Source organism: Dicentrarchus labrax, unplaced genomic scaffold (assembly GCF_905237075.1).
Source record: "Dicentrarchus labrax unplaced genomic scaffold, dlabrax2021, whole genome shotgun sequence".
NCBI lineage: Eukaryota > Metazoa > Chordata > Actinopteri > Moronidae > Dicentrarchus > Dicentrarchus labrax.
In genome coordinates this window covers 26,979,807-27,002,487 of record NW_026136714.1, presented here as the reverse complement: position 1 = coordinate 27,002,487, position 22,681 = coordinate 26,979,807, and the positions used below count along the sequence as shown (strand labels likewise).

Here is a 22,681-nt window from a genome sequence, read left to right as displayed (position 1 = left end):
ACAGCAAAACAGTAAGCAGACACACCGCCATGATTAAAAGGGTGTGTTGGATATACAGTATGTTGCAGTGAGTGTAGTGCCATGTTAGTGCTATAGCTGCTGACTGTTGACTGCCTGAACTAGCTTGCAGACTTTCATTTATAAACTACAAAGTCAAAGACATCATAAGCTGACAGGGCCATCTTATGATAAAAAAAAAGATAACAAAAAACTGTCCACAATTAAAGATTTTCCTAGTCGACTAGTCAGATCAACCAGCAGGGGATTGAATACTTAGCTCATTTATTTCAACACAAAGCACAGAATAAATAACTTCATAAAAAAACGAATAGTCTTATCGATACGATGGATGATGTGTAAGGTTAACAGTTGCTTACAAATTAACTCAGTACAAAGCTCCTCTGTTTCATGCCTCTCTGGACCTCTCCTTTTTCTTGCTTCTTACTCCCTCCCACCGGGGATGCATAGAGAGAAGCGAAGGAAACGGGAAGAAGCAAAGGAGGAACGAGGACGCTTTTAGAGAATTGAGACGTCCTTTCCTCCGAAAACGGATCACAGCTGGATCAGCTGTCAGTTAGCTTAACAGCTGTAGAGACTGTTGGTGGAGTTTGTGTCTGCACATGTGTACTGTGCTAATACAGACACACAGTTATCAGTGCCACAGCAGCAGCCTGTTACCTGTTTAACAAACACCTGCAAATGAATAACACCCTGAATTATAGTGATGAGCAGATTGCAGTTAAAACTTTGATTTGACAGCTGGGTTATAAACATTTGGATGATAGCAGGTGAACTGAGAGTGGGTAAAGGATGAAGTTTCTCCCCATCAAAAGAGACGCTGTGCACATTTACACATGAGGCACAGCAGCATACGTTTATTGAGTATTTAAATCTCTGACACACCGACAGGATGGTCAGGATCTGATGTTAATTAATGTTCTGTGTTCTTCTACATCCAAATAGTTTCACACAGACACACACACACACACACACACACACACACCCCGTTTGGAGTAAAGCCTCCTCCTGAGAGAGAGTTTCTGTCCTGTCGACTTTATAACAATTCTAGTTTTTCTGCTTAAAATATTTTGCTATAGTGCCATTACTGTTTGCATGGAAATGTTTAAAATGATGATGATGAAAGCAGCATCTGTAATCATTAAACTAACTGCTCAACAGAAAAGGCACAGGAATTATTTCTACAGGCAGAATGAGTTTTTATTAGTGTTTTTTTTCTGCCACTACAACTCATGAAAATTACGTCCAGACTCTTCACATTGACTGTGATTAAGCCAACTATTAGGGGGCAGCACTACAAAACACACCTTGAGGCGGGTAGAGGACTATAACTTTTCAGAAATTTCTGTTCACTAGCCTTCTAACAGACAGATAATACCTTGAAGAATTCCATTCCATTTTCAAGTCTTTTTGTTTGGTAAATCTGGTGTAAAAACATGTGTAATTGTATTTTTAGCAGTATTTTTAGAGTTTATTTTTCTACAGTCTGAATTTGGTTTTGAAGAGTTGAAGGACTCTTAAAGTTAGTTTATATAAGTAAGCTTCAGCATTGTTCATGCAGAGGTCCAACCATGAACTGAATGGGGAAAATTGGATCAGTCCAACAGATTGATTTCAGCTTACTCTGGTCTTCATGGTAATGACATCAACAATTAAGACACTATCCCTCAGTCTCCTCTTCTCCTGGGGTCAGTCGTCCACTGAAGCACACCAGTGCTGCTCTAAGTGGTTGAAACAAGACTCGAATTGCCTCCATTGCTAGACAGGTTTCTGGTGAAAGGGGAAGTGTGGGGACTGGAAATCGATGCTCCCACTACCACTGTAGGATGCATCCAAACATCCTACAGCAGCTCCATGGTTAAAACTGCTGCATGGGCAGCTCCATCCAGATAACACTGGTGCCCCTTAAAACAGCTCTGTACTGCTCTGCAGATTTGAATGGGGCTCAATTCTGGATAATCCATCCAAAAGCTGCTCAGGACATGATTTACGTGTCCTGTATTAAATGTTGGTACAGAAAACTGCTTATATTTGCTTATATTCAGATGAGCTTGGATGACCTGCAGGAGAAATAATTAAAAGGTGAGGAGTGTCTGGACAGAGGCCTAGAAAGCTGTTACTACTACAGAGGCACAATGGCCTCCTTATACAGTAGGGAGCAATGATTTGCTGGCTCCTTTTTTAGAGACCACATCAATCTTTGTCAGTTAAGCTGCCAGATATATGCCAGTTGATCTACAATATGCCAGCACTCTGTTTTATGAGTTTTTTATGAGTCCTGTCTATTTGAACTGTTTTCTTGTGTGAAAATTATAGAGCTCCCATCTGTAAAGCCAAGATTCACAACGAGACAACCGTTTTAGAACAGAGCAGCGAGCAGTTGCTGCGGTGTGAACTGGCCTATCACCTGTTAGGAAGCAGGGATGATACAAAGCCTTAGAATTCACTCCAATAAAGAGTGAACCAAGGACAGGTCGAAATTCTTGACCTGTAAAGTATCTCACTATATCCTCATTCATATTTTAAGATGTAACAAATTCTATCCAGCTACATGAAAATTAGTGCTGTCAGTTAAACGTGTTATTAACGGCGTTAACGCAAACCCATTTTAACGGCGTCAATTTTTTTATTGCGAGATTAACGTTCTTTTTGGCCTAGCACACTTTGTAGTTTTTTTCACATGCTGTTGCAACAACTAGTAACGTTAGAAAAACTACAACACCACACCGGATCTAGCTAGACCAGAAACAAAACAACAGGCATGCCGCACACACTTGTTTAAGAGTAGTAGACGTTATGTTTTGAGTGGATGGCGAGCGCGAGACGCCGAAATGGATGCCAATAATATTCTGAATGGAAATTTTACTTTTAAAAAGTTGTCAAATGGTTCCATTGACAAGACCAAAGTGATCTGTGTGTTTTGTCGTTGTGAACTGAGCTATCATCGCAGCACGTCCAGTCTGAAATACCACTTGATGGCCAAGCACACAGCTGATGTGAATTCTCCGACCCCTCGTCAAAGCCAGGCGACAATGGATGATTTTTCAATAAAAACAACATTTGCACCAAGCAAGTCGATCCACTTTTCCATGTCGATAAGAGCATTAAAATGAGAAAAAATAATGGGACAAAAAGAAATCAGTGGACATTTAGAATAGATAAAAATGTGCGACTAATTGCGATTAATTGCGAGTTAACTATGACATTAATGAGATTAATCGCGATTAAATATTTTAATCGTTTGACAGCACTAATGAAAATGCATGAAAAGGACAAGTCAGAATGTAAGTACAGACAGTTGCTATGGAGATGATACATTGTCTGGTCTAGTTGCATTGGTGTAAACGGGCAGGTTTCAGAATGTTGCAGACCGCCGCATTGTATCCTTTTTATACATCCATCCTTTCAGCAGATGAATGTGAAAACATCCTTCTAGTGTCAGTCTGCACATACATCATTCACACATCACACTGTAGGAACAAGAAGAAACACTTTAGAAGTTCAGCGATTTATTTCATTTGAGCATCATTTGTGAAAATATGGATTTAAATAGCAGTGTGACAAATGACAAACGCAAAGAACATCTTTTAGCTGCGCTGATCCATGATTTCTATATTGTTATGTTTTTTCCATATTGCTGTGTTTGTTTGACCCATCCATTCATACCAGCCTCCTCCATATGTGGATTTTCTCACTCTTTGTACAATATCACCTGACTTAAACGGCACTCATCAAAACATTAGACAGGACAGGTGTACTTGCAGTGCCATAGTTTGGAGTGTAGGGCCACTGACCACGCTGCCATATTTGACGACTTGGGAGTGAGAACAGGCTGTTCTCAGCTTGTTGTGTTACTCTCGAGTGGCAGAAAATCTATTATGGCAGCTTTGTTTTTTTTTAACATTCGTTTTTGTGCTTTTATTGCCTCTCTAGCAGCTGTAGAGAGACAGGAAAGTGGTGAGAGAGAGAAGGGGATGACAGATTCTTTGGAGGTCGTTATAAGTGTTTAAAACTTCATAAGTGAAGAAACAAATATTGCTGTAATTTTTCTAGTATGAACCTCTGGAAAATCTAAATCTCTACTAGAGAAATCAGCCACGCTCTACGCATTTCAGTATATCATGGTGTACAGATATGGATTTACAAGCTACATGTAAGTGCAAAAACTGGACTTGATAACTTGATATACTGTATATGTGAATTTTAATGTGGGAAAAGTCTTGTAAAATCTGTGTTCACATAATGGAATAGCATGCACTTTAAATCAAAGTCAACTGTTCTCGTTCCCTGAATGACACATTATTATAATTTACATGACATTTTTCTAAAAACATTCAGAGAATAGTAGTCAGTGGCACATGGTCAAACACAGTGTGAGTGTATGGAGCACATGGTGTTGGTAATTCTGAGGCCAAAGTAAGCTGTGCTTCTGTGATGTGGTTTGAGAACAGTGCTGGAGGAGGAGATGTGATGGCCCTGGCTTCAATCATCACCAGTCCAATCACTTCGTCTCCTTCCCATTAAAGCCAGTGCACTCTGTGCCGTAGCACACAGAATTTGGCGGTGGCAGAGAACACTAGAGAGCTCTGCTAGAAATGCTTCTCCCAGGAGGAAACTAACATATCGTACTTATGTATCATGAGGTGCAGAATCGCCACACATCCAACACACAATGTCAACTAACTAACTAATTATCGGCACAGTTCATTTCATATCATTGGACAATTGTTGTAGAAAAAAAGAGAGCACTGGGTGACTCTGAGTTGTTTGCTGTGGGTTATTTAGTCTTTAGTCATATATTTTTGCTATCCATCCTATACCTATACGCAGGTTTAAGATCCCCTCCAGACATGTATTAATACATAATACTGCTTGGAACAATGATTTCAGTTTTCTATATAATTTCCACATCTCCTCCTTCTACTTCATTAGAAATTCCAGAATCTCTGAATATGCAAATGTTTTTTATTTCCAAAGTGTTCCTGCTGGACACAAGATGTCTCCCACTTCACTGTAAAGGAGACATTCTCAGTGGATGTGCACTGGTGGCTTCAAGTTTCTACATCACACTGTACAAGTTGCATACTGGACCAGGACTGACTTCCAAACTATTTGTGATGTCACAAATCCTGCTATTAGGCCACGCCCCTTAAAATCAGATTTTCAATGAGCACAGAAAACTTTCCACTTTCAGCAGATGAATGTGAAAACATCCTTCTAGAGTCAAACTCTGCACAGACAGAATTCAAACAGCACACTGTAGGGACTAGAAGACACACTGGTTTCTGACCGGAGGGGGCTTTGACTTGACTTCTTGCCTAGAATATGGTACTATATACTACCACATATCCACACTTTAAATGATCTGCTTCACCTTAACATGATAAGGGTTTGGTTTCGTGTATTTGTAGCAATGAAATATTTTAATATGGAGGTGAGCAAATACAAGTTTGGATGCTGTACAGCTGCTCAAAGCCTGCAGCATCAACCACATCGTTCACTGGAGTACTGTTAAGTAGCTCATATCCATTTCCTGCTACTCAAGTTATCATATATATCATATAGTAACTCCTATATTTACCGAAGGAAAATTATTTTCTGCATGCACTGATAAGCTGTTGCGGTTGCACAAGCCAGCAGGTTTCAGAACATTTTCAGTCTTTTATCAGAAAGACAATTATTCTCGTCTATAAATAAATCTATGTGTTAATGATATTTACCAGGAAAAATATGTTTTTGGTACATACGGATTAGCAGCTACAGTTATATTGGAATACCTTACAGGGAGGGATTTATATCAAAGTGAAACTGACCAACATCTATCTATAAAACAGCTTTGAAAGGTGTTTTGACATGCATACTTTGCTTGGTAAAACCAATAAACAGCAATGACTGTGGTATTTTGACATGAAAATGCAAAACACAGTAATAGTGACTCCAAACTGCATTGATTATCACTGACACACCCTGCTGCATCTTTCTCCTCCACACTGAGACACCAAAATATAACCCCTGAGAGTGCCTACAGCATGCTTCATGTTGTTGCCTCATTTTTACACTGAATGTCATGTTTCCCCTGTAGGTAAACCTGAATATGGATGATGGACGCTCTCTGGGCCTAATGATCAGGGGTGGTGCTGAGTATGGATTAGGTATTTACATCACTGGAGTGGACCCCGGATCTGCTGCAGATGCTGGTGCACTGAAGGTAACCAAACTCAGCCTGTCTTGACAGCATTGTTATATTAGGACACAAAACCTGTTTAAGATGTCCAACCTAGTGAGAACTGAGATCTTTGAGAGAGTTCTCAGAGATATCCAAGTTCATTACCTGAAGTTATCTATAAGAATAAATGATTGTAGGTTTCATTCATGCCATGCCTCCACCACCATGTTTGGCCAGTACATTCATACATCAGCTAAAATCTTCCTATAGAGATATCGGCTGTACAGATGTCTGCCTTCTCGCCAATAGAATGGAACCAGATGGCACTCAACAACAATGTCTCTTCCCAGAAATTCCAATGTTGTTTGCGGATGACATTCTTTTCTTTATAGGAAATCCACTATCATCTATCTGCTCTCATGCAATGGCTGAGCAACTATGGAGGTGAAATTCAAATGCTCAAAGAAGCAATTATACACAGCCAGATACGATTAAGTCAAAATTCTGAAAACATTCAAACTACATCAGTTGATTCTAAGCAATCTATTTCTAAGGGTATTGTGGAAAACAAAGTATATGTGATCAAAGCTCATGTGTGAATAGCCCATAAAAGGCTTACAACAAACTTGCTTAAGCCTCACCCACCTACCTCTGGCCAGTGGACCCAAAGACAAAAAAAAAAAAAGAAAGGGTGAATTGTAGGGAAAAACCTTGAGACTGCAACTCTGAAGGGACATTTATTTAGAAAGATGGTCTTCTACTTTATTGTACCAGCAGCAATGTAAAGTAGATTTGATATATGGAAGCCCAAAACACTAACAAACTCTGGGATGGTCATTTAAGTCTTTGTTATGGATTAAATGAGTTGTTGACGTGAAGATTTCCGGCACCATGCCAGCTGTCAACGCTAACATCTGCTACCTGATTCTGATGAACCTGTTAGCATTCCTGCCACCTGCTCCCTATTACACTGCTAAACCTGTTAGCACTACTAACATCTGCTACCTGCCTTTCAGCCTCAGTCAGGCAGCTGACTTTACTGCAATGACAGGTCGGCAGAAATGCAAAATCTCTGCTGTGTGCTTTCAGGTCGGCTTTCTGCCTCAACAAGCAGGCCACTCTAGCTCTGTGCTATTTTTCAACCTGCCTGAGGCAAGAAAAACAGACGCCAGTGTCTTCCTACCTGTAAACAATATGGCTGAAACCTCAATATGGCTTTCATGAAAATATCACATGGTGTCCTACTTGGGGATAAAAATAAAGCATCAAATTTTACTTATTTATTTATTATGGTTTGATTTCTTACTAGTCCAAACCAATTGGGACACCTTGGAAAAAAGATTTACACAGAGAGAAAGGAGATTAAAAAAGCAAGAGCTTGAAAGGCATTCTAAAAATTCAAATGTTGTCCCTTGAAAGATGCAGTGTGACATTTCTCAGTTCCTTTGACAGAGAGAGATGAAGAGGTGCTTTTTTCTTATCATGCAGGAGTGGCTGGTCATGCTGCAGAACTGGAGCTTTTGACATGCTATGACAGAAAATGTGAAAACAAGAAGAAAGGAGAGAGCACAGAGGGTAAAAGAGAGGAGACGCATAAAAAAAATACAGCAGATGTTTTCTCCTCACCAAGTATCACGTTGTGTCTCCATTCTCTGCTAGTCTGCAGCCATTCATTGTTTGTGGACAAGAGCTGTTGTCCATCTTTACAGTGTGTGTGTGATGGTCTGGGTGCCTCAGATTGAGTGTTCCTGCCATTAGAGTGGGAGCAGCAGGCGGAGAAGGAGGCTGTGTATCATTTCCTGCAAAACCATCCCTCTTCCCCTGTTTACGTCCATCTCTCCCACCCTCCTTGTCCTCCAGTGTTGTGACAGTTAATAAGATGGAGGGTTGGCTAGACACTTCAGCAGGTTATCATCACAAGGAAAATGTGTGGTGATTTCCATTCAAATACATCAGTTTGATACCAGTTAGCCTACAATTAAGAGTTTATTGTTTATTTAAGGATCCCCATTTAAACCACACAGATGTGCCTCTTGTCTTTTTGGGGCCCTGAACATCAGAAATACAGTACATACAATAAGACAAAAACTTAAAATATGAGAGTACTAGGCAAATAAACTGATGTGTGAACACAAGAATAAAGTGATAACAGATAACAATGCAAAAGGGAAAAACAAAAACCTAACAATCAGACCAGTATACATGTAGTGCTATGTTCCTATCCTGTTATATAGCAAGATATTTCTTTATATGCTTTCTAAAAGTTGTTTTGATATTAATAGTGGATATGATATCTTGGGGCAGAGAATTCCAGAGTGCTGTATAAGATGGTAATTTTACGGAAATTAGTTTTAGGCTGTGGCCAGAGGCTAATAGTGATAGTAGGTACACTATAGGTAACCCCTTAAAGTCACTTCTTGATGCACCTACTGCCTAAGTTAGGTGAATGTCTGCATATGGAAGTAGTGGCATGGATGGACAGCTCAAAAAAGCCCAGGACTTTAACCCACTGTTCATGCCCTGTCCTGTGTGAAACCAAAAATATAATTTGTAACAATTTACGCAAGTTATTTCAGGTATGTTATGCAAGTTATGTTTTATTCAGTTATGTAAAGTATGTTTTTTTCCCCACAACATTACCCATGCCAGCTTTATTTTGAAAGTCTAACTAGACATTGCATATTTATTAGTGCTAGACTGGAAGTTGCTGACATTATTGTTAACTTGACCACGGAGACCCCTTTTAACTTCTGCATGTCTAGAAGTTAAAGGGGTACCTACAGTGTCACATTTGGAAGCACATAGACACTGACCAAGCAGCAGTATTTGATGAGCTGGGGGTTAGAATGTATTGGTGAAACCCTCTTTACTGAGGCAGAATCAGTAACAGTAACAGAAACAGACAATATTAGTGTGTGGCGCCCACTTTATGCAAAGGAGCTTCCCTCCTAAGATCTCTTTTTTCATTATTCACATTCTCATTGTTTGTGTGTACAAGAGAGTGCAACACCACAACTTCCTTTGAGGAGAGACCAAAAGTGTGCAGTGTTGGCCCCCTCTGTACGATCCATGGCATCTACCCCCTCCCTATGGCAGACGTTATGTCCACACGTTTGAGCATGGCCAGTTGGAACATGTATAAATAGGTGATACTGAATCGACAGTAAGACAATCAGTCAATGCTGCACTGGCCAGACACCATAGAAAATGTGGAAAATCATGATTGTGAATGTTTTGGTGACAACCCCCACACCCCCTACAGCATCACCTGTAGGCCAAAATGCCAAAGACTGCTTGCCAGACTGGTATAAAGTTCCTTGAAACACATGCATTAGTACTGTATACAAATACAAATACAATATAACTTTTTTTCACTTGGTTCATTTCAGGACAGCATGCCAGATGAAATGACTTGTTAAGATTTATTGTTTTGCTGGTATAAAGCTGAAAGCAGCAGTGTACCCTTGTACACAGTTTGAAATTGTGATGTTAAATATTCCTGAACTCAGCATTGCTGGGAACCTTGTAGATCCATCATCACAGCTCTGTATGAATTGGCCCGGCTGAAAGTCATATTACTCATTTATATTTGTGCAACACAGTGACACGTGGTGTTGCTCATTCATTACTTTAAGAGAGTGAAACACTCAGCCACATCCATTAGAAAGTGATATAAATCTGTTCTAAATCCATTCAATTAGAACCTGTTTCTCACCTTGCAGAGGTCGCTTTGACACCAGATTAGAAGAACAAACGGAATTGAATGTTTGTATTGTTAAATACTATTTCACAAGGTTTGAATGAGAAATATTCTGTTACTCTGAGTATTATGTTTCAGTATTGTTTGAATTTTGCCTTGCTTCTTTTGTCATGACCTAACTTTTTTCGACTTGATCTTGAATTAGTGTCAGCCCCTGTCTTGCCAGGGGTCCCTTCATGTCCAATGCACTGCAGGCAACAGCGGAGAGGAGGAGGGAGAACTGAAAGTGCTGGTGTGAGATTAAGACAGGTGTATAGGTCGATATTGGCCCTTTATGCTGCACTGGATAAACAGTCAGTCAGTATGTCAAACTTTGATAAGATGTCCCATGATGCTTTTTCACATTGACAAGATATATGAATCCACTGGTGGAATGTGGTTGTATTTGTAGATATAAAAAGACGTTGATAACTGGATGTTTCACTACAACAATGTAAGAACTACATGCCCAGAGGCAACAAGCAGAATTACAAATGTAAGCATATTTGGATTATCTTGTTTGTTTTATACAACTATAACAATCTATAATGACAGCACAACACTGAAAGCTTCATTTAATTCAAGATGAAAATGTAAAACTAATGGCTTTATCAGTTTAGCAGTCATTTTTGTCAAAACATGGTTTAAATGAAACATCAATGGCTCAACTAATGTCAACATGTCATATGTCTTGTATCATCTTTATTAAGTCGATAGGGTGAACATGTTAGCAAACATATACTGAGTTACACATCCAGCGGACACAGAGCGACATTAGCATTCATTTGCAGTTGTGTTTGTGTCCACCTGATGAATTTAAGTCCAATATGCAATATGTACTGTTCTGTAGAGTTAATGTGAACTGCACAGTTGGTGATATATTTCTTATAAGGTGTCACTCGTAGTGACCAACTCATAGAATTATTATGTATTGATTAGTACAGCTTTATCGTATTCTGGTTTTGTTATGGGGATACCACTGTTACCACGTTGGGACAGTAAGCAATGTCATCTTGTTTTGCTGAGCACTAGTGCTAGCTGCCCACTCTCTTTGCAGGTTAACGTCCACATGTCCACTGTGCTAAATGTGGTTACTTCGAGAGGTTATATGCCAGTTTATTTCTGACACAATTATTTTCTTTTTTTCTACTTGATCAAAACACTGATGAGCTACAACGGTTTTCCAAGCCTCAATCCATGAGTTCATATAAGAGCTTTCTTCATATTTAAAGTTTAGACAGCTAAAACTACTTGGTCAAGATTAGGTACAGATTGTCGTACTGGTTAAAAGATGAATTTAATGCTGTTTTTGTTCCATTGCAGTGGTATAATGTCACAGTACTTCTACTGTTGCCTCTTACAGTATGTCTACACAGGAGTCAATTTAACCATGGAACAGATTATTTTTGTTTTAATCAATCCAGCTATCTACACAGGCTGCGTAATGTTTCGCCTTTTTCTCGGATGGATGACCAACAGTCAATACTGTGCCTGAACGCATCTTGAAGAAGAAGGAAGACTGAAGCTGCTGCTGCTGCTCCACGTACATGCTGCTCACACATTACCTCCTGTGTAGACAGTTTTAGAGAGGACAGTCTTATATGCACAATTACAAGAGGGCGCTTGTCACATAGTGTTTAAACCAACAGCAATTTATTTTTGAAGTATATAATTGTATTTTTATAACGTTTTTATGATGCTCAGGTTGAACCCCACAGTGGGATACAGTAGTTAAGGTGGAAAAGTGCCCCAAAAATGGTCCTGAAACAGCTTAGACTGACGGTGGTTTGTTTCTTTAACACCTCAGATGGCCCGTGTGTCATTAACAGCCACTCTCTTCCCTCTGTAACCACCTGGAGGCCACTGCAGGCCAGCAAACTGCTCCTGATGCTGAAAATAGCAGTTTGCCCTCTCTCTGTGAAAAGGACAAATACACTGCACCTCCAGCACCCTGCACACACACACTTTATTTCACACTTCATCATGAATGATCAATGAAACTCATCTTGTAAATCATTACAGCAGGGAGGTAAGAGTGGGAGACTTGCAGTTGAAGGGGATAATATATTGCCCTGGTCATAGGCGTCAATTAAGAGTGGCAAGAAGTGAAAACATAGAACCTGTCTGTTCAATATTATTTTGATTGTAATGATTACCCTTGCCAACACGGTTATGTTTTCTGTGCCGTTTGTTTGTTAGTGTGTTTGTTTGTCTGTCAGCAGGATTAGGATGAAAACTACTGGCCCAGTTTTTTTCATTTTCACACTTGGTGGAAGGGTGTAGCACGAGGCAAGGATTTAATTTGGAGTGAATTTAAATCACAGGGCAGACACACAAATTATTTTCCACTTTTGTTAGGATTAAGAGATCAGTTGACCCCTCCAAAGTCCCGCCCCTTTTTGCTTTGTGCTCCAATAATAGTTAAGCAAGATGCTCGGTCAACTTTCTTCTTTCTTGTACTTAGATATGCTATGTGCTAGGCTCGTCTTTAAAAAGACAACCATATACAACCTATACAATCACATTTCAAGTCAGCTAATGTTAGAAAAAAGTTTGCTAACTAGCTAACAAACGATTGATGTAAAATAGCTAGCTGCTTAGCTAGTGCTTTGCTAATCTTTTTTACGATCTTCAACATTTGGTTGTCTTTTTAACAAGTCTGTGCACTCCGAGTTTATAATATTGTTTGTAGAGAAGCTAATTTAAGCCAAAATGCTAAAGGGACAATGACTTCAGCCCTTATAGACTGTATTTTACATGCATGTCCCTGTTTGTGAAAAATCATAAACAAGATATATAAATGAATCATCGTCAGAGGGCTCAGTTATGGAGTTTCAGAGAAGCTGCGTCTGCTTCACATAATCATGGTGGTGCAGGGAGGAGAGAAGGAAAAAAGTCAATAACTAATTTCTGCCTCTACTTGTCCTGCTGTAATACAGTGGAAGCAGTTTTTCTGCTGCTTTCAGCAATCCCTTGTGTATTGCTGCATCCTTCTCTGACTCTGTCTTTATAAACAGGCACAATTATGCATTTATTATGTCCAACATAAATTCTGTTGACCACTAACTGATACAAGACAACTCTCTATTGCCAAACCCGGTTTATTTCATTTAGCTAAATTGCCTCAGGGAGATATGATCATTGTATCCTCAAATAATCATTTTTACAGGACCTAAACAGTATTATGTATCAGATAAACAAGGTCACCGTTAGTGATGCAGGCAGGAATACAAATTAGCTAAGCTATGACCTGTAATCATATAAGACCCCGAGTAATAGCTTACCACCATTATAAACAAAAATGTATCACTGTGCTTGCAGAAAAATCTTTTCTGCGTTTTTCCCTGGAGCATCCAATCCTTTTTCAGTGGGGCACTCTGCCAATTTAACACATAAAGGCCAGACTAGTCATAAGGAGTTCTGTATAATGTCTTCTTTGTGACTCTGGAGGAGTTTTATCTAGTCCAAGAAAATAATCTTGATGATGTGTTACAAAGTGGTTTCAAAGGCATGGGTGGTTACCAGGCAGGGTTAACAAAAAGATAGTATTGGTCACTATATAAGAAATGTAGGATCCAGTAGTTTTAAAGCTTGACAAAAACTAGGGACTTTAAATCAGGATATCTGATTTATACTGTTCTTTTTAATCCGTCTCTTGTGCAAGTTCAATACTATATCGTATGAGTCTCCCTTTAAATAGTACGATGCTACGTGTAAATATTGAAAGAATTGGCCAGCCAAATAAGGTGCTAAACTTGAAAGCCTTGATAGTGCGCGCTTTAAGCTACAATTTTGGTTACAGTCAAAAATACAAAATGGTGGACATAATTTTTCTAAACTTAGAGACTCTACAGTAGTGATACCAAAAAATAACTAGTTGTATCCAAAGAAAAAACTTTTGATACCTATTTCGAATGGCCATATTCAATGCTTGGGGAGAAAATGTTCTTTAAAGGTGCTCATAGTATCGTACTTGCTTCTAATGGAAATTGGCACAAGTAGTAGTTTGAAGAATGATACAAGAGAACTTTACTGAGAAATTTAAACTCACTTACTCTTTCACCCCAATTCTGCTATTGGAAAGGTGAGTAAAGAGGGATTTCAGATGTTGTTTGACAATCCAGCATACGCCTCCTGTTTTACCAGAGGATGTTTAAATTAAATTCAAAAGTGTACATCCCCTTGAGAACATCAATGTGCTCAGCAAGGTCCATGGCAAACTGAATACTGATAAGGAGACATTTTGTACAATGGAATGGTGCTAGAGAAAAGCTAATGAGTTGTTCAACATGAAAAGGGATCATTCTCTGAGAAACATCAGCGGCTCAGTAGGATCTTAGAGGAAAATAATACATTTTAATATTTTCCCTGAATGAATTGTAAGAACTTTGCTGATGTCCTGACATTTATTACCAGATATCTGCAACATTTCCGTCAGCCTCACCTGTGGGCTACTGTGTGTTTAGACCTAATCAGCAAATGTTAGCATGCTAAACTGAGAGAGTGAACATTACACCTGCTAAATGTCAGCATGCCAGCATTGTCACTGTGGGCATGTAGCATTTAGCTCAAATCTGTCTAAATACAGCCTGACAGAGCTGCTAGTATGGCTTAGTCTTATTGAAATGTATTTATAAAGTAATTACCCCACTACATCCATTTTTAAAAACCGTTTGGCCTTGAACAATCCTCTACTTAAACTTGACCAAGATAATCATCTCTCACATTGAGACCCAAATATTATACATTATGAAATAGAAGAGTGACACCGATTATGAAAGAGACATGAGTGTTTTGTCTCAGACTGCATGCAGAGCAGTGATCACTGATTGCTTTTCTTCTCTTACAGTCTGTCGATGAATGAACATTCGTCGCATTGTCTTATCTGTGATATTCTCCTCTGACTGTGCTGTCTCAACACTAATTGTGTTGAAGGCAACCAGGACGTCACCTATTGTCTGGCTGTGTAAAGAAAGATAATTAGCTACCGTGCAACATTAGTGTTTATGCATATGTCCATACCTCCGGACAGCTGAACGAGTTGGGAAAGTTGGGGCGACCTTGGGTTTCGCACTCCTTGTTTGGTATTAAATCTGTGGCCCGAGGTTGTGACAGTGAAAAAAGTATTGTCTGAATCAGGGATTGGGATGCATGGCACGCATAGTGGTTCTTACATAACCTCAGAGAGAAGGCAGAGATACACTCAGTGAGTTCATGTGTGTTTGTCTCTGTGTTGTGCTGCTGTGATAGTGGTGGACCTAGTTATACTTTTGGCCTGGATTTTCCATGATTTTTTTGCCACTTGACAACAAGAAGAAACAGGTTCTAGTTCCAGGTACCTATCTTCATAACGTAATGCTGAATTCTTCCAGGGGCTTACAAAACTAACAGCAAATATATTCTGTTTAAGGGACCTAACTGTGTCTTCAGTGGAACAACCTTCTGCCAAAGAAAAAGTTTGAATAAGAAAAGCTGATCGTTTGGTCTGTTTATCACCTAGAGTGACAGGGACTGTGTTTCTGAAAAGAGATGTTGCTTAAAGACCCCCTCCAGACATGTATTAGGACACAATATAAATAGACTGTTTGGAACAATAATGTGGGTCTGATAGTATTCTCACAAAAACAGTATAATTTCCACATTAAAATCCTAAAAAAGTCATCTCCTCCTTCTACCTCATTAAACCTTCCAGAATCTCTGAATATGCAAATGTTGTTCATTTCTAAAGTTTTCCTGCTGGACACAAGATGTCTCCTACTTCACTGTAAAGTCCATTCTCAGTGGATGTGCACTGGTGGCTTCAAGTTTCTACATCACACTGTACAAGTTGATACTGGACCAGAACTGACTTCTTGATTCCAAACTGGATTTTTGAGTGGAGGGTGACTACTAGAGACACTTGTGGTTTTTCATTAGTTTAGCAGTAAATTCCCGAACAGTGATTACAATCTCACTAATATGACGTAATGGATACAGGACATGTTTCATCATCTCCTTCCAGCCAACAAGTATGCTGACTCAGCAGTAGTCCCACAGGGCCTTTTCAGATGTGGACAAAAGTCCCCAAAGAAGTCAAATTTGGCGAGGGTCAGTGCCTTATTTCAGTGTCCAGGTGTTTCAACTCCACCTATGAATGGATGCACCATTTTGTATGTGATTCACTGTTTTGGCGATATGTCTGGCACTTTCTTAAAGGAAGGTACAGGATGCTAGTCTACAATGAAAGAGCACATCTAATGTTTTTTTTGTATAAAGTTAACCACCAGGAAGCATGGTTTACAGGTTAAAGAACCCACCCAGAAGGAGGCCTCCTACATCACACTTAGCAATGAGTCAGGACTATTTATACTGATCATCATTTTAGGCTACCTGTGACTTTATAAAAGATCTTTGGATATAAAACACATGGATAATATTTACATCTGATTTTCCTCCAGAATTCTCAGAAATATTTGGCGGGCATTTTTTTTTTACCTTTCTTAGACAGCAACAGTAAAGATGCAGACAGGAAGTGGGAGAGAGAGAGGGGTATGACAGGCAACAAAGGTTGCTGTTGAACCGGAGACAGTTGTGACCATTGTGTAACAATTTGGCTACAGGTGTCGCAGAAATTAAGTTACATGCAGATTTTTCATGCCCTACCCTAATGTCCATGTCTGTCCACAGAAGGTCTACATAAGGCAGATGAGTATGTAGTACTTCTTTTTAATGAAATTGGTCTTTTATAGGTGGGTGACCAGATCTTGGAAGTGAACGGTCAGAGTTTTGTCACCATCTCCCATGATGAGGCTGTTCACATCCTCAAAACAGGACGCCACCTGCTGATGAAGGTGAGGGATGTGGGCCGTCTGCCTCATGCTCGAACAGTGGTGGACGAGACCAAATGGATCTGCAGTCAGGCCATAGCTGAGACCAATGCTACAACTAACCCAAGTTCTGTCACTAACCCCAATGTCAATGCCGGCATCCACGCTAGTGTCAGTGCCAGTAACTGCAGTTCAAGGTGAGTGTGTTATATTGAATTATAATCACTATTTACTGAATAAAACAAATACTAGAGCTGTCAGTGGCATTGGCGCAAAGACATCATTGTAACAGTGCTTCTTTGTTTCCCCATGTGGTTAACAGACCTGGTGCAAATACTACTTTTGGTAATCACAAATTATTAAGTAGTTGGGAAACCACCTTACATTAATTTAAAACCCTGTAACTTGCACAGCTTGCACTAAGGGTGCTGTGATTGATGGGCCACTGAATGTTATTGGCTGATATTCACTCTAATTAGTCTGATTGTTGCCAGTCAGAAGAGTCAATCAGTAGATAGATTTCTTTTTGCTTCATGCATAGATTTACTTGGGCAGGCTGCCTGGTATGTTAATGGTCAGCTACTCATTTTAGCATTTTGCCGAGAAACAGAGAGAGAGACGTTATTTGGTAGATGTTTTACAAGCACAGACCAGGTTTTTGATCATCATTGACATCATTAACGAGCCTCCTCCACACATGGATCACCTTGAAAACAGAATCACAGGTAAAGAAATCCAAAACGTGAGTTGTGTTTCTTGGGCAATTTTATAAAGTGTACTGCTGACCAACAAAGTGACCAGAGCAGACACACACAGCCTGCATGATATATGGAGATATAACCAGAAAGAGGCGAGGCAGTGGGAAAGAGAAGGGAACAAGCAGGTGCACAAGAATTTTCTGAGTAAACAATAGAACACAAAAATAAGGTGGAGAATTAAGTAGAATTAAAATGGTGAAATAAGAAATAGAAATATACCCTTCACCAACAACAGGCTGTGGTTTAACTTGTGTCATTATGAACATGCCTGCCAAAAAAACCCCACACTTATTAGTTATATTATTAATGAAATAATTAATTTGAATGCTAAATATGCAATCTTGAGAATAGTAAATAATAATCGCAGATACTGCTTCTAGTGATGATGGGTGATTAGCCTCAAAAACCCTGATTGGATCACTCTTAGCTTGCACTAAATAAGAGGTGTTCAATATCAGTATCGGTAGTTTTGTGCATTGGAGCTTGGAGCTTTTTTGTGGTTTTAAAACCACAAGAAACTTCGTTATTCCATTTTGGCTGATTTATAGTTTTGTTAGACAGTACAGATATGCTATGGCTACACCATAGCTCAGGTGCGCAAGAGCTAGGATTAGTAGTTCAAGTGTTTGCAGTGTTTCAGATGCTGCCGGAGATTACTGAAAGTTCAGACAACATTAAGCAAGCTGAAGAACGTTGTCATAGTCCTTTAGGGCTTCAGATTTATGCCTCTAGCCAAGTGTCTGCCTGATGTTCAGTCAACAGAAGCTGTCTTTCAAGGTACAAGAAGGTCCGTGTGGATGTGATTAGATTGAAATGAACCAGTCATAAGAAGGCCAGTGCCTGTCTCAGTTTCTGCCCCCAACTTATCAAAAGTCAGGTCGATTTGTGCAACCAGAACTCAACTTTGAGAGCAGAGTAATTCCTGTGAGCGCTCGCTGAGCATAAAATCTCTCATGCATGGTGGCTGCTTTGTTTGGTTGCTGATTAGTTGTATACACACAGGTACCATTCTTTGCCTCTCACTTTGTTTTGTTTGTAGCTCACAGGTGCCTGTACAGCTCTCAGTTGTTAAATTTGAGCACAAGGACTTATATTGTGCAAGTTGCAGTTAATATCTGCACGTGTTAAACTCAAGGTCATAATTTCCTCATGACTTTGAGTTTTTATTTTTTATTTTTTTATTGCCTTTAATGGATGACACTCAGCCACAGTGCCACAGATAGCTCTACCAGTTGAGCTATCTGGGCCCCTTGAGCATGAGTTTTATTGTACTTGTAACATATGACATAAATCTGATGCCATTTTCATCATCATATTCATCAGAAGTGGTTACTGAGCTATCAGCCTTATGTTTGTGGTTGTAGAGACCTACCTTTGTATTAAACTGAACAAAACAGTTTGAACCAGCAAAAACTAAACTGTTACTACTGAACTGACACAGCTATAGTCTGTCACAGTGTTATAAAGAGAACAAGCAATATAGTTAGTGACTGAATCGCTAAACTGAATTATCACCTTTCAATCTTTTGTCTAAAGTGTATTGGTATAGTAAGCTCATCTGCTTGATACAGGCAGCAACTGCTAAGAATTACCTTTCATTTTAATCAGACCAGTCTGAGGGCCTTTAAAAGATTGTAGGGCATGTGTTATCACTCCATCACTCATGGTTCTCAAATTAATCAATGAATTTGGAATCAGTGGAGGGAAAACACCTGATTTGATATGTGAAAGAGTAAAGAAAATCAAAATGGATCACGTTCTTCATTAAGTTAATTTAAAACTAAAATCAGTAACCAGAGAAATGTTGCCATATGTTGGCCTTGTGAACAAAACGTTATATAATGGAGGCTCTATTACTGAGAGTGGGTCGGTTTGGGAGGTCCAGGACATGAAAACCTTTCGTTGCAGTGGAGGATTGTGTTTGACAGCTCCATTGTGTCTGACAGCGAAGCAATGTGTGGAGACTGCCCCCCCTCTCTCTCCCTCTCTCCCTCTCTCCCACATCCATCTGTCTCCCAGCCCTAATGGAGCTGGCCCTGATTGAGAATTTGGGGAGGTATACATTTCTCTTCTGCCTGCTGCTGCCTTGGAGATCATACAAGGTGGCTCTTAGCTCCACACTTCATTAAACTCACTTGCCTTGGCCCCGCCTTGGGGTGAGCTAGGCTGTGATGCTGTTGTTGTGTTTTTAATGTTCTACATGCATAAAAAGTATGCATACAAGTAGGCATACAAGTATGAGTGTTACTCTCAATTCGACTTAATAATTAGTTTCTTAAATATGCATTGTTGTCTTCTTTGTTGCAGACCATCCTCAGCCAGAGCTACACCTGTATTAGGAAAGGTAAGAATGGCAGCCATGCATTACTGGCCTTTGAATACGTATTTCCGCTCTTTAAATTGTATGTATGGTACCGACACATTCTGCACTCCAACGTACTCAATCTCCATCTGGGTGTGTCATGTTCTTTTTCTCACTCCTGAAGAGGTGGGACTAGAGTCAGACTCACGTCATTAATCTAACGACTGTGGATCTGACTCGACAAAATCAAAAAGGCCTTCAACTTGACTTTGACTTTGATAGTAATAGCTTGTGACTTTTTAACTTGATTTGATATCCTCTCCAAGACCAAAGAATGAAAACTGTTCACTCTTCATTTTCCTGATAACAGGAGGGGCCAGCAGACAGCCAACAGATGATACCTCAGATTATCACATTAACACTCAACAACGGTTTAGGTTACAAAAACTTTGCAGACAGTGGCTTTCTTTTTCATTCCATAAGTTACTTCTGAAAGCCAAAATGAAGCCAGTGTCTGTACCACCAATTGGTAAACTAATTATTGATAGAGGACAGTGTGCTCATCTGACTCTTCTATCAGAATGAGTTCATCTCCTTGTTGGATTTCATTCAGATCATATAAATAATGTAAGTGCATCAAACGGATTTATGCTTTTCTGTGTAGGAGGTTGTTTGGAGACATTTGTGGGTCTGTTTCTGTTACATGTAAAGCTTTTATAACATTTACATTTTTTAATCTCCATTTTAAAGGTGGTTTTTTTTATTTAAAAAAGTTTTTTTTTTTTTTTTTTATTATTAGAAACAAAAATTTTTTTCTTTTTATGGTTTTTTTTTTTTTTTATATTTTTTTTTTTTTTGGGGGGGGGGGTATTTAGGTTAAAATGGGTTTTTGTTTAAGAGTTTTTTTTTTTAGAGTACGAGTACTACACAAGTAAAGTGTGTCAATATCCATTCTCATAAATGTAGCAACTTCAAAACAGCTTGTTGTGGAAATAGTTCTGTAACTTTTGTGATTAAAAACATTGCTCTGATGCTCAATTCTGTAAATAGTTGTCTAATAAATATAGCAACTTCTGATCAACCCATATCAATTTCAGGCTTAAATTAACAACATCCAGTTAGCACCGTCCATTTACGTTTAACGGCACTCACATCTGGTTTAAGCCCTGTCCATTTAGAGTATGGACACGAATACAGATCAGATTTGTTGACCGGTTGCTGATACAGTTAGTGGTGTAGTAGCTCATTCCTAGTTCCAATGTATTTTATATGAACAAAATAGATTAAATACAATTTTCAGCCTAATAGCAGCACTTGATAAGTATGGTATCATTATGAGTTCTATCCCAGTGTGTTATTAATCTTAATGATTAAAATACTATGCTATATCATATTGTCACAGGCAATATTCAATACAACCCTAACCCAATATAACATAACCCTAAACCAAATTCTTTTGACATTTTTATCCTTTTTAACAAGGACATTTTCAGTGCTGTTTTCTCAGTGTCGCGCTGGCTGTGTGTGAACACAGAGACGCAGTTATGTAGTTGTTTATAAGTACCAGCATTGCTGTACTCAGGGTTTTACGAATACTGTCCAAAAACTGAACTTGCTAGGGGGGGTTGTGGCATCAAAGCATCAAATTAGTTATTTTAGACAATTATTTCACAACTTTTTTTGTCTGCCCCTTACCGATGACCTCAATGGTGGGTACAGTCATGCTCACCAGAGATGGCGGTACTGAATAAGAAGTAAGGGTACCCATATGGCCACAAATTTGAAGTGCTGGTACTCAGTACTTGTGAGTACTGGTCCATTTCATGCACTGATTCAGTACTATACAGTTATCATTTTGGGGTGTATTAGGGGATTGAGTTGATTGAAAGTCCACCGCCCTCTATGGTTATGGCATAAAGTAGATTTGAATACATTTATAATAGTAAATAGTTTTAATTTTGCTTTGCTTCAACTATTTGTTGGTGAACAACAACCCAGTGCAGTTACAGTGCTGTAAAACCACAACAAATTGTGTTTGTGTACAGATTAAGGTAGTAAGGATATTTTTAGGCAAGCTTTTAGTCTGCTAAACTAAGCCAATTGCCTTCTAGCTGTGGCTCCATTAGCAGGCAGACATGAGAGTGGTACTATGCACAGTGACTCCTGGATTGCAACAGCTCACTACAAAGGGTTCATTCATGATTTACTGTCATTCTCATTGAGATTCTGTGGACCCAAGGGACAGTTCACCCCTAAATCAAAAATACATATATTCCCTTTTACCTGTAGTGTCATTTATCCATCTACATTGTTTTAGTGCCGAGTTTTGGAGATGTCAGCAGTAGAGATGTCTGCCTTCTCTCAAATATAACGAACCAGATGGCACTCTGGTGACGTTCAAAGCAGACATCTCTACGTCTGATATCTACAAAACTCTGTAACTCACACCAAAACAGTCTACATGGATATATGACACTACAGGAAAGGCAAAATAAGTGTTTTGCGGTGACCTGTCCCTTTAACAAAGAGAAACATGCATATCGTGTGCAGTAAGTAAGTAAATAAGCTATGAAGCTACTGACCCTGCGGACGGTGGACTAATAGTTTAATAGTGTTGGTTTGACCACAGATTAATCATTGCAGGGTGTTATTGCTCCCACAGATCTTCCTGTGGAACTGCTGCCAAGCTTTGTTGTTAGCATGCTGCTGTCAGTCTGCCTATGAGCAGATATTATTTGTTGTGAATTAATTTCATGTGGTTGACTGAGCTCATTCTGCTTTGGTTGTTTGTTGTTGGGTTTATGAAATACAATGCCTTTGGTATTGGTCGGTTGTGGTACTGGGCTTGGGTCTGTTTGTTCACTGCAAACTCTCGTATCTAGTAGAGGGTAA

General features: G+C 39.3%; 1 protein-coding gene across 3 annotated transcripts in view; it reads left to right on the top strand.

Annotated features, from left to right (window-relative positions):
* The window catches only part of whrnb (whirlin b), a 95,288-nt gene that overhangs the window by 42,407 nt on the left and 30,200 nt on the right, over nucleotides 1-22,681 (top strand). For all 3 annotated transcript variants that reach the window (XM_051422285.1, XM_051422283.1, XM_051422284.1), the window contains exons 3-5: nucleotides 6,101-6,226; nucleotides 16,652-16,926; nucleotides 19,795-19,831. In XM_051422285.1, coding sequence (XP_051278245.1) covers nucleotides 6,101-6,226; nucleotides 16,652-16,926; nucleotides 19,795-19,831 — 438 coding nt within the window. The remainder of the gene's footprint in view (nucleotides 1-6,100; nucleotides 6,227-16,651; nucleotides 16,927-19,794; nucleotides 19,832-22,681) is intronic.